Consider the following 13,345-nt stretch of genomic DNA (forward strand, 5'->3'; position numbering starts at 1 on the left):
ATTTTGATTTCGAGTTTTTTGACTTTTAAAGTCATTTTATTTTTCCAATACTCCGCATCTGAGTCCTCCCTCCTCGCCCTCGCAACCGCGTACTGACACTTTTTAAGTGTATTATTAAAAAACGTTGTACAATTTATAAAAACGGGTTTCGATTATTTAGTTTATGTATAACAATTGTATAACAAGTAAAACGCCCTTTGTTATCGTTGCTTAGCTTTCTCTTTTACTCCCATTTCAGTTAATTTAAATGTAAAAAATAACCCTATTTTTTGTAGACTTGCTTAAAAAGTTTAAAGTACAAATAATTCTGCTCGAAGCTAACAAACATGACTTGTCCAGATTCACCAAAATGTGTCAGAAAATAGACTGCAACTCTTAAGCTTAAATGTACTGTTAGCATCAACGTTGGCATGTTGCCAACATTTATTGTGTAGCCTTAAACTTAAATCCATGAATAGAAGCTTTTTGGGCCATTTGCTCCACCACATGATTTCAAACAAAATATCTCAATATTATATATATTTCACAAACTATTAAACAGACATTCATATTACGAGAGGGAAACTAACACAGGATGCAAGTTCTTCTACACTATATTGCTACTGATCACTAGTTTCTTAACTTAAATTCAATAATAATGAAGCACTAAAGCGTAACTCATACTGGGATTCAATCCAGTGCCATAACGCTGTAGTGCAGGTTTTTAACTGGTTTATTTAAACCACTCTGGCTTATATTTGGATCTTTTTCTCCTCTGTTTGTGTGTATGTGGGAATAGGTGCGTTTAAACAAATATGTTTGTTATCACATGTAAACAGAGAGACGTGCTGCATTTATGGAAACACGAAGCCCCCCCCCCCCCTCCCCCACCCCCTCCTCGTCCCTCTGCAGGCATGAAGATCGTGTACATGCACGATGACACGGAAACCCTGAAGGACGCCGTGTCTCTGAAGCTGACAGATGGCGTCCACACAGTCCAGGGGACGGCCCGGGTCACCGTGCTGCCGGTCAACGATGAGAAGCCACGGCTGCTCAAGTACACGCTAACACACACACACACACACACAGAAACATATACACACAAATACACAACCCCCACATACGCACGCACAACACACACACAGATGTGAGCTGATATGAGGATTTAGTGCTTAATGCCTGTTAATACGGTATTACTGGAAATATGTGACTGTGTGAGGTTTTAGGTCAGGGTCGCTCAGACACACACAGCTTCAATTCGTATGATATTTATACTATAATATTTATAGAACTGTACTCCAAAAGACCCAAACCATTCCTTTAAATAAATAAAGGTAAAAGTAATTATTATGGAGAATGGCCCATTACAGAAAAATCTATTCAATTCTTGGTTTTAAAAGAATGTATGTAAATACCGCTAGCTACTTTAATATATAATACATCATTGTTTATCATTTTGAGTATTAATTAATCTGAATTTTAGTAGTAGTATTTTATTTCCTTTTACCTTTTGATGGTAGTGAAACTGTACATTCAGTTTTTTAAGATTATTTTTTTAGAGAAGTCAGACAATGGTGATAGATGTACCCACACATTGTTGTTTTGGATCTAAAGGCCATTAAATATAAACTACCACCAGAATTATGCCTCTATGGGCTGGGGAAAACATTGATGTGGACTCAAATGTGTTACATTTGAATGGGTCGTTTTATGTTGATCCAGCTTTACGCAAAAATCGGAGGAGACTGCTGCATTTAAAATGCAGAAGAGGGGATGAGGTCAGGGTAGTCAACGTGGGACGGGGGGTGCAGAAGGGGGAGTGGCCTGTGTGTGTGCACATGTGGCGGGGTCTCTCTGCTTGAGTGGGTGTTCACTCCTCCACCTCAAGAACCCACAATATTTTCATTCCAACGAGCGAGTGATTGGGAATTTGCATCCTTGACTGGGTTCCCTATGCTGCCCTCCCTCTGCCCCCCACACCCTCACGTCCTTGCTGTCCCCAGATCAGCCGTCGGTGTGCGTGGGTGCGCTGGCACAGGCCCGAGCTGGTACTGTAAAGGGCACCGAGGCAGAAGTAACGCTGGGACTTGGCAGATGCCTGCCTCCTTGTTTTCTGCTGCGTTCCTGCAGGACGGACGCGGCGGCTTCTTCTCCTGCGTGGATTTTAGTTCCGACTGAGGGGGCAGCCAGACGCTTTCTTATGTTCACCGACCCCCTCCCCAGCCCACCCCCTAACACCACCACCACCACCCAACCACACCACCATCCTAAAGCTACGCGATCCCGCTTGGGAAAATAACCTGCTCGCACACACTTCCTCCTGCTACTTCATGCACTTTCATCACATCAAAAGTTTAAACCACTCATCCCTTATTGTTAAGACTCTCCTTGAAAGCTGGAGCAGAACACAAAAGTACAACATTTGAAAGCTAAAGCTAAGCCAAACTTTGTCTCAGTTACAGAATTATAATCATTGTTTCTTCTTCGTTGGTGTCTTCAGGAACGCGGGGTTGGAGGTGGACGCTGGCGAGCGCAGGGTGATTTCCAGTGTGGCCCTGGAGGCCCAGGACCAGGACACCCCTCCAAACCAGGTGCACTACATTCTCAACGCCGCGCCGCGCTTCGGCAGGCTGCAGCTTGAGGTGAGTAAAACAAGGTTTGTCAGGAAAAACGTATTAATAAACCTTATTACTTTTCTTATGCTATTGTTTTACTTTAAAGCTTTAGTTATTTCTCTAATGGGTCAGTGTTCCTTTTTGTGTTGAGAAAATCCTCATCCTACTTTGTATGTTAGAACTGTGTATTTGACATTATGATAATCCAGATCGCATAATGATTCACAGGTGAATTGTTACCTTATATATCTGCTGTACCATATTGGACACCTCTGTTTACAACTACATTTTACGAAATAAAAATAAAATAAAGTACTAAATATTCAGTAATTAAATGTTTCGTCAATACAGTAAATGCTCATATTGAAATAAAATATAAATGTAATTCCCCTTATTTTAAGAAAATTATTTTAAAATTAAGAAAATTATTTTAAGAAAATTAGCAAGGATTTCCCTTCCGAAAACGTACAAGTCACTTCGCAACAGCTGCTATTTTGGAAATGGTATTTAAATGCCTGTTATTGCCTGAAGTGCATGCATGCTTGTACTGATTGTAGGACATACAGGAGTGAAAAGGTCAAGGAGGTCTCTTTTGTATTTGGGACAAGCAATTTCACAGAGGAAACAATAAAGGACCATAACATTTCCGTTGACCATGTCAAAATCATTGTGACTAAACATACAAAGACAACATAGTGTTGCGTTTAAGGTCCCTGGTCCTCATGAAGTCGGGGGAGCTTTCCACCCCTACACCAGTTATATGCAATGAGCTGCTCTCTTTGTCTTTGTCTTAATCAGTTGCATATGTTTTCATACAAAAGGAGCCTGTCTGTGTATAACATTATAATATCTGAAGATTTGATGACTGCACATGGACATTTTATGTAGTCGATTTGGGTATTTACAATGGTCATTAACATATAAAAGGATTGTAAATGCAGTTCTTCAAGTAAATTGTAGCAAACTCTAGTCAACTTTAATCAAATAAACTTAATTTCCCAACAAAATAATTGTGGCTTATGGAAATGCTGAGTGGCTAGTAACTTGGAAAACCACTAGCCTCATGGGTGTCTGATTGGCATACATTTTAATATCAAGCCCTGTATGTTATAATACAAATTCCAAGATGGCGACGCCTAAATGGCCAAACTCAAGACTTCAAAAAGTCATTCCACAAACCAATGGGTGACGTCACAATGACTACATCCACTTTTTATGTTGAGTTTCAGAGATCAAACCAGCCAACAGGATGTAAAGGAGTTACATTGCACCATTAATGTGATATAATATGATATTATCCAGAAACATTACATATACCGGCAGGAACTTTTACTACTTTACTTTATTCAAGCTGATAATGCTTACATACTTTATTTACAAAGGGGAATTATGTATGTACTGTAATCAGTAGTTTTATAAATAAATCTTGGGTCTTTAAAAAAAAGTAAAGCTATATATATAAACAATGTCTTTGGAGCTGAGAGCCAAAGAAAGGAAAGACGGGCTGGAGATAGTCTTTTACTGTAGACAGTAGAGTAACTTATGTGAAGATGATGAGCCCCAGATAGTTTAGTGTAATTGTCCTCTAAGACAGGCTTGTATTGTATTGTATTGAGTGACCGATCCACTGAGCGTTTAAAATGCAGACGGAGTCGGGCTGGACCGAGCTGTCAGCCGCACAAAACTTCACTCAGGGCGACGTGGAGATGAACCGCCTGTGGTACGCTCACACTGGAGCCGATGCCGCCGGGTTCAAAGGTCACGACAGCTTCCGCTTCACCCTCAGCGACCTGGACAACGAGAGTCCCCCGCAGAGCTTCTTCATCTCCATCCACACTGTGCAGAAAGGTCAGAGGTTTTGCTTTGCAATGGATCAGGAGCGGCTTTAAAGTTAATTTTTCCAAAGGTCGTTTCTGATCTTGAATCAGCACGAAAGCATCCCAGCTCCAGCAAGTCCATTTAGCGACGGGGATGAAAGAGTTCACAAAATAAAACAGGTGCATGACAAGTCAGTAAAGTTACAGCCACAATAAGAAGCATCGTCTCTTACACACACACCTTCTCACACTTGAGCCCCTCTGCGGTCCCTCTAGCCGGTCCTGGTTCATCTATTATTGAGCGCCCTCCCCCCCTCCTCCCGCCTTCCTCCAGCTCACCGTGCCAGCTTTGCCAGTCGGGTGAACACAGTGCAGCGAGGCCTCAGCCCTTCTGGCGTGGGCCCTCGGATCCTGGAGGAGCGGAGGTGACAAACGGCCGGCCTCCTCAGCCGCTGAATAATTAACAGAGGGGAGGTGCAGCAGCTGTGGAGGGGCGCTGGCTGGTGTCCTCTGGGTGCTCCACCTCTTCTTCCTGCTGCAAGAAACAACCTGTCATGGAGGCCTTGTTATCTTTCTTTGAATGCATCCTGTTTGTAGCAACATTGCCATACGTTCCCACAGAATCTGGCTTTAGAATTAGACGAGTCGGCAGCACTGCAGAGGCACATCACTCGTTTTGCTTAGAGAAAACCGTCATGCAGGTTCAGCAACAGTTATATGTTTGAAATATAGCCTTCAACTCTTTAAACAACTGATACTTCTGGTAGCGTTCTGACCTTTTCCTTCTGGCATCCTCCAGGTGACTTAGTGCTGCTGAGCAAGGCAGTGCGTCTGATGGAGGGGCAGCGCGTCGTCCTCAACACCGACATCCTGCTGGCGTCAGACTCGGCCGGGCGTCCGCAGGAGCTGGTCTATGCGGTGTCCGTCCCGCCGCGGCACGGCCTCGTGCACGCTGTCCAGCAGCCGGGCGTCCCGCTCACTGCCTTCACGCAGCTGGACGTCGCCGCCCATCGGGTGGCTTACACCCACGACAACAGCCACCACGCAGAGGCCGACTCCTTCGGGTGAGAATTCCCTTGCTCACGATACACAAAATCAGTCGGGGCTCCCTTAAAGGAAAAAGATACAGACCCCTGTGGACTATTCAGATTGAAATATAAGTCAAATAAAAACATTTAATTACAAGCATGTAACAAATAAACCAAACTTGTTTCTGATCTCCGAGTAGAACAGCTGTAAAGAGAAGCCATTTTGCAGGCGAGCTTGAAGTTCTGCACACATCAGGAGAATAAATGATCAGCGTACATATTGTCAGAGGAGGACATGTCTGTTGAAAAAAGTATCACACACAGCATTTGGCCGGCGAAAGAGAAACTGGGCAGCGAGACGAGAGGCTTTCTCTGCTGCATGTTTATCTGCTTTTCCAGCCAATTTGGCAGCAGCAAGTTTTTTAAAGAGGGGGGTGGGGGGGGGCAGTGTGTTGGGGCGAGTGTGACCTGGAGAGTGTGGAGACCCCGGGTTTGTCAGCCAGACCTCTGCCGCCCCGACCGGCTGGTTTGTCTGGCTCTGAAAGAGTCGGTCAGATCACAGCCAAGACTCGGAGACGGAGGGACTGGAGGACAGTGAGATGGGGAGACAAGAGAGAGAGAAACAGACAGAAGGACAGAGAGAAAGACAAATAGATAGACACGAGGAGAGAGACGGTCAAACGGAAAGACAGAAGGACGGGACATTATCAGGACAGAGGATTGTTACTTGTTCCTTTGACTTAGGTGTGGCTAAATCCAAAGAAGACACACCAGCACATCATACACGTGTGTGTGTGTGTGTGTGTGTGTGTGTGTGTGTGTGTGTGTGTGTGTGTGTGTGTGTGTGTGTGTGTGTGTGTGTGTGTGTGTGTGTGTGTGTGTGTGTGTGTGTGTGTCTGATGCCGTGACAGCAGATGATGAATGAGCATTACTAGGAGAATAACAACAGGCGTTGGCACGACAACGCCGGCCGGAGCTTCGACCACAGACGGCCATCCCTGGGCAAATATGGCCGACATTGGAGCCAGATGTTACGGCAGGACCTGCTTGTGTGTGTGTGTGTGTGTGTGCGTGTGCGTGCGTGCGTGTGGTGGCCGGTGTGCTGAGGCCTGGGGCAGTTAGTCAGCTGCAGGGCTGAGAGGCAGATTGTGTTGGCAGAGGGCTAAGAGGAGGACAAAACACACACACACACACCGTGGTGACAATTGACAGTGCAGTGGACCTGAAAAATTGAAAACAGTCCTTCATGTGGTTGATTCATAACTGGAGCTGCCATCGGTGTTTCTCAAGTTTCCTCAAGTGAAAGTCATGAAATTAATTACTGACAGTATTTTATAATCAAACTGCACAATTTAAATGTAGCATTTATCACACATTTTGAAATACATTTTGAAATTTGTTTCCTAGAAGAAATAGAGAAAAAAGCTACTTTGTTCATTTAATAGTTAACTTTCATACAGTTGTGGGACTCTCGAGTGACAGAGTTAACAAAGAACAATTCAAATCTGGGCAATAGTGGAGATGACCCCACTTTAAAAACACTGGATACTGCATATCCCATGATGCAACTCAATAGTTGTTTGTAACATAAAGCAAATAGTCTGTGAAGACAAGTCCTTGTCTTCACAGTTTTGTCGTCACCAACGGGGACTCGTCCCACAGCGGAGCCCTTCACTTCAGCATCGAACACGGCGACCGCATCCCGCCGACTCTGCAGCACAACACGGGCCTCCGGCTGCAGGACGGGGCCACGGAGACCATCACGTCGGACCAATTGCAGCTCACCGACCCCGACACCGCCCCCGCTAACCTGAGCTACGTCATCAGGCAGCTGCCACGCCACGGCCGACTGCTACTGAGAGGGGTCCCGATGTCCCCGCCGCTGACGCTCGCCCAGGCTGACGTGGACGAGCGTAACCTGGCTTACCAACACGACCCGGGCAGCCAGGCGGACATTGACAGGTTCTACTTCCTGCCGACCGACAGCCACAACAGAGGCTACCTAGAGTTTGGACAGCTGAGAAAAGAGCCCGCTGTCTTCAACATTCAGGTGAGAAGAACAAACAGAAACACATCACAATACCTTTCTGTTTCCTTCATTCAGACTCAGACGGTGCACTCAGCCAAAGTCAATATACTAATGCTACACCCCAAAAAATACTTTTTAGTTTACTGATTTAGTTTAGTTTAATTTAATTTTACTTTATTTATTTATTAGTGTTGTATTGAATTTTATGTTTATGTTATATTATATCATATCATGTCATATCAAATTATATTATTGGATAATTAGTAATAATAATGTATTTAATTTTCATCACTTTGATTTATCAGCCTTTAAAGATGGAGCTTATAGAATCCGTTCTGTTCGATAGAAAAATAAACAAAGGTATTGTAAGAATGTATTGGAGTTAAAAGAACAACTCGTAGAGGATCAGAAGTACACACAGCAGTACTACTAAAGTACACAGAACCTAGTACTTTGTGTTATTGAGCAGTCTCAACACTCAGGTGTAAAGACGCCAGTACAGAGATAAATATTTAAAGCGGAGAGCAGCAGGTGAGCCAAGAGCCCCCCAGCCCCCGACCCCATCACATGCTACCGACACACACACACACACACACACACACACACGAGGCAGCCTGGTGGCTAACATGCTGGCCAAACGCACTGTCCTGAGCCTCTGAGGAACTGGACGTTGTTTGTGATTGGACAGTAGTATTTTGTACTTTTCAGTATTTGAACATTTGACACACACACACACACACACACACAGGTTATAACTCTAAAGATCAAAGTGTTCACACAAACAGCATTACAAAGATTTGTACGTGTTGAAGTTAAAGACAATGATCAAAAAAAAATTGAGTCACAGATGGATGAATTAGCAAGAATGTATTCAGATCTAAATCAGATCTACTGATTTGAATATTATTTATTTGTTTAATGTTTTTGTTTAAAGTTCTCTGATTATACTTTTCAATGCAAGACAATAAAGACTTCAACTTTAAAAAAAATATTTGCACAGTATGCTATTCTTACTTTTACTTAACTAGAGGAACTGAGTACTTCCTTCACCGCTGTAAATAAGGTAAAGCATTGTGTTTTTACTTTTGTAGTCCAAGAATATTTGACTATTTTTCCTTAAAATCTCAGAAATCAGACAAAATATATCAACCCAAGTTACACAGGACAGGAGTGACCCCTACTGGCAGAAACACTGAACTGCACCTCGGTCAGTTCCTCGAGGATCTCTGACACATCCGGCAGGGGGGGGGGGGGGGGGGGGGGGTTGTTTGGTCATTCTCACTTCTTGTGTATTCATGTAGCTAGTAAACAAAATCGGAATATACATAGGAATATATAGGATCATTAAAGCACCATATACACACAAATGGAATGATGAGTAATTAGGTTGATAAGTCAATAATAATAATCTGAAAGTAATTGGTGTCCATAAACATGTTTAAGCTCCTTAAACTTTTTTTATTATTTGATTATAAATACTGTATATTACAATATCTCTTGCTGTGGATCAGGTGAATCGCGTGGACAGGTTACCCCCCAGTCTGACCACCAGGCGGAGTCCCACCGAGGTGGTGGAGCTTGCGAGTGGGCGCTACGGCATCTTCATCACCTCCAAACACCTGCAGGCCTCCGACCCCGACAGCCCCGCGCCGGAGCTGGAGTTCTCCATCTCCAGGCCGCCGCACTTTGGCTACCTGGAGAACGCCCTCACGGGTGGGCCATCTGTTGAAAGCTCAACTCATCAATGTCTTCGATGTAGATGCTGTGTGTTCAGTGGGATGAAAGCGTCTTGTCTCAACAGGAGCTTACATCAAAGGTCGCTTCACCCAGCGGGACGTGGACCAGCGCGCCGTGGTGTTCGTCCTCCCGGCCGACATGGAGGTGACGGCCGATAGCTTCCTGTTCCGCCTCACCGACCCGGCGGGAAACACAATACTGCCAGAAATGTAGGTTTTATAGAAGGAGAAAAATCAGCACTGATGCTCAGGAACCGAAATGTGTCTATTGGAGTTGGTCCAGTGAAAGTCGACAACGACGGGAAATTATGGCAATCATATTGTAGTTAAAACATTTTTTAAAAACATGAAATAATAGAGACCTACATTTCTCCAGACTGGAGCTGTCCTGGTCGCGGTTGGAGCTGTCTGCCACTTGCTATAGAACCTGCGAGACCTCGGGGACGCTTCAGATCCAGGTCCAACGCAGCGGGCAGAGCGTCGACCCGGCGTACGTCGCCATCCAGGTACGCGTGTGGCGCCCTTCTCCCTCCGCCTCCACGGCTGGGGGCTGCAAGGGGACACTATTTTCATCACCGTGTTGATGAGGGCATTCGTTTTATGTCCCGGTTGGCGCAGGTGGAGGAGGGCTCGGCCAAACCCGGCAGGGACTTCACTCACAGCACAGCCGGTCTCATCCAGTTCGACCCCGGTGAGACACCACTGGACTCTGTTCAGGTTTCCTCTGCGTCCTTTAACACAAGACACCGTCAGGGCGCTCTCTTCTTACACCTCTCTCCGTGGATTGAAACAGTTTCAAAAGAAAAGTAGGCAACGTCCAATCAGACAGCTCCAGGAGGATGTGATCTTTGTAGAAATCATGTTGCGATTTCAGCAAATTTACATCAATCAGATTTTGTATTTGGGGGTAAATTCAGCAGCCCTGGATCAGCGTGTGGATCAGCTCTGGTTACTCCTGCAATATCAAAATGACTGTGATGGCTTCTTTCTGTTTCCCATCCCGTCTCTTCTTCAGGAGTCAGTGTGAAAACTTGGAACATTTACTTGATAGATGACGGTCTGGAGGAAAACCACGAGACCTTCACTGTCACCCTGAAAACACCAAAAAACGCCGTCCTGGGACAGAGGACCTCCGCTAGCGTGGAAATCATCGACCCCAGAGGAGGTAAAGCGTTACCAGGGTCAGGAAGACAAAATGGAAATACAACGATGCAAGGATGAAAGGTTGCCCTTCCTGCTGTCTCCTAGGACGGTGCGACCAAGAAGACCTGATGGTGGAACAGGATAGAACGCAACGCCCACCTCTCCCTCCTCCTCCTCCTCCCCCCACGGACCCTCCCGGACCGAAGGAGGAGGACATCATCGCCGACATCGAAGCAGAGCTGCTGTGGGAGAACCGGCCTCCCCCTCCCCGAGGAGACGTCCCGAACCGCAGCCTCTACCCGGGCTACGGAGAGGAGGAACCGCAGGACCAGGCGGCCCCCAGTGACTACAACCACGACAGGCAGCGGCCAGGGGCGGGAACCGGGAGCACCGGGAGCACCGGAGACAGGGTCCCACATGGAGGACTGAAGGTGAGAAAAAAAGACGTTTTATGTGTACTTCTCTACCTGGGTTGTCATACGTGGCCACTAAAATCTGTCTCTGATCAGTTCAGTGGTTCGTTCCACTCCCATGTGTCCACACTCGTCATGCAGAAACTTTAATACCACTGTTCGGTATATCTCCGGCAACACAAGCTGCCTAATTTTCCTTCCAGAAACTTTCCTTGTCACTCTGAAAAGTATTCCATCCTTTGCCTCAAGTTTACTGCTTTCCCGAATGAGCAATGCAGTATCAGGTGGGTTGCTTCTATCATGAGGTAGTACTTTGTTAGTTCCGATTGCTTTCTTCACTGGTCCAATTACTGGATCCACATCTTGGGCTGTCTGTATGTCCTTGGGACTCAGCTGATCCAAAATGGTCAGGCCTAAGTTCATTGGAAAGGCATATGCATCTGGTACGGCTGTAGCTGGAGCTCCTAGTTGCTCCACTAGTCTGACCGCAGCATCTGGCTTTGATACCAGACGGTGATATGTTTGTCCAACCATCACCCTCTCCTTTGGCATATTGCCGTGACAACAGGTCAGCATCAATGTTGTGACGTCCAGGACGATACTGAATGGTGTCATAGTCATAAGTGGCTAGGGCGGCGAGCCAGCGATGTCCAGTGGCATTAAGCTTGGCTGTAGTTAGCACATATGTCAACGGGTTATTATCGGTTCTCACGGAAAACTTAGCACCATATAGATAATCGTGAAACTTGTCCACGACTGACCACTTTAGTGCCAGAAATTCCAGCTGGTGGACTGGGTAACGCTGTTCAGAAGCACTAAGTTTCCGGCTCGCAAAGGCTACTGGCCTGAGTCCTTCTGGGTACTCCTGATTCAACACCGCACCCAAACCATTTGTGCTGGCATCTATGTGTAAAATGTAGGGCTTCTGGGGGTTTGCAAATGCCAATACAGGAGCATGAATCAAGCACTCAATGATCTTTTTGACAGCATCCTGACAGGCCGGGGTCCAACGCTCCCCAAATGGCTCAGACTCTTTAAAGTAGGTTTTGGTTGGGTCTTTCTTCTCATGCCACGTTAGCGGCCATTTGTGAGCTCGGTCAGCGGACGGACAATAGCAGAGTAGTTTGCAATGAACCTACGATAATACCCGCAAAATCCCAGGAATGACTTCAGCGATTTCAGATCGTGGGGCTCCTTCCAATGTTTTATCACCTCCACTTTCTCAGGGTCAGTGGCAGCTCCAGACTCCGAAACAATGTGGCCCACGTACTTGACTTTCGTCTGACAAAATTGGCATTTGTCAATCGAGATCTTCAAACTGACCTCTTCTAGCCTATCCAGCACCTTGAGAAGACGCTGCTCGTGCTCTTCCAGAGTCTTGCCAAAAATGATGATGTCGTCTAAGTATACCAAGACTTGAAGGAGATGCATGTCCCCAACAGCTTTCTCCATCAACCGCTGGAACGTTGCAGGCGCTCCAGTTATTCCTTGTGGCATGCGTTCAAATTGATAGAATCCAAGAGGGCAAATGAAAGCGGTCTTCTCTTTATCCTCCTCCGCCATAGCTATCTGATAGTAGCCACTCCGTAGATCCAATACCGAGAACCACTGGCTGCCTGATAGACAATCTAATGCGTCATCGATGCGAGGCATTGTGTACTGGTCTGGTATGGTACGCTTATTGAGGGTTCTATAATCAATACAGATTCTGATACTTCCATTCTTTTTCCGAACCACTACAATCGGTGAGGCGTAGGGACTACGAGACTCTTTTAAAATCCCAGCTGCTAGCAGCTGTTGTATGTGACGTCGCACATCCTCAATGTCTGCTGGTGCCAATCTGCGTGACCTTCTCTAAATGGCCTCGGGTCCTCCAGGCGTATGGTGTGTTCGACCCCTTTTGCCAAGCCCACATCCCACTCATCCACGGAGAACACATTTTGCCTCTCGGCTAACTTCTGGCGAATCCGATTCTTCCAATCTTCCGGGATAGGGGAGTCACCAAAATCAAAGAGATTTGGGTCTATAGCATTGTTTGATAGCTTAGATGGCTGTATTGGCGTGACTGATTTTACAGTATACATTTCGGCAATTACCGTTCCAATTGGTATGGAGGTTTTCTTTTGAGACTCATTATGAATGAGTACGGTTAAGCCGGTTTCGTCTATATCAGCGTTTGATAATACACCGGGCTGAACCAGCACTCCGGCTGGTAGTGACTGGGAAAGGGGTGCATCAATCAGCACAATGTCTTTTGATACTAGAGTCGGCCTGTCTACTTTGCAGGTGGCATAGTACTTTTCACCTGGGGCTATGGAAAGTGGACCAGGTCCTTGCCATTTCACTTGGCCAATGACATCGTCTATTGCCATTGACTGGGCGAGCTGAGTCTGAACCGTTGCATACACTGGTTGGATTCTCATGGAGTGCACCATGTTCTCATCACCACTCTTTTCCACCAGTTCCCATAGTCTGTTGAATAAGGATGCGTTGGTGCCCACAATTACAGGGGCTTGATTGTAATACTTCGGCTCAGGACAGATCAAAGCTAAAACAACTATGGGCCCTTTCACACCTGTCATTTT

The 13,345-nt window shown here is 45.9% G+C and overlaps 1 protein-coding gene across 1 annotated transcript in view; it reads left to right on the forward strand.

Annotated features, from left to right (window-relative positions):
- Positions 1–13,345, forward strand: part of frem1b (Fras1 related extracellular matrix 1b) — a 41,522-nt gene that overhangs the window by 21,493 nt on the left and 6,684 nt on the right. The window contains exons 21-31 of the mRNA XM_062563252.1: positions 892–1,036; positions 2,480–2,621; positions 4,241–4,442; positions 5,211–5,475; positions 7,069–7,489; positions 8,980–9,181; positions 9,270–9,414; positions 9,581–9,710; positions 9,823–9,895; positions 10,220–10,369; positions 10,453–10,778. Coding sequence (XP_062419236.1) covers positions 892–1,036; positions 2,480–2,621; positions 4,241–4,442; positions 5,211–5,475; positions 7,069–7,489; positions 8,980–9,181; positions 9,270–9,414; positions 9,581–9,710; positions 9,823–9,895; positions 10,220–10,369; positions 10,453–10,778 — 2,201 coding nt within the window. The remainder of the gene's footprint in view (positions 1–891; positions 1,037–2,479; positions 2,622–4,240; positions 4,443–5,210; positions 5,476–7,068; positions 7,490–8,979; positions 9,182–9,269; positions 9,415–9,580; positions 9,711–9,822; positions 9,896–10,219; positions 10,370–10,452; positions 10,779–13,345) is intronic.

This window comes from Pungitius pungitius, chromosome 7 (assembly GCF_949316345.1).
Source record: "Pungitius pungitius chromosome 7, fPunPun2.1, whole genome shotgun sequence".
Lineage (NCBI taxonomy): Eukaryota > Metazoa > Chordata > Actinopteri > Perciformes > Gasterosteidae > Pungitius > Pungitius pungitius.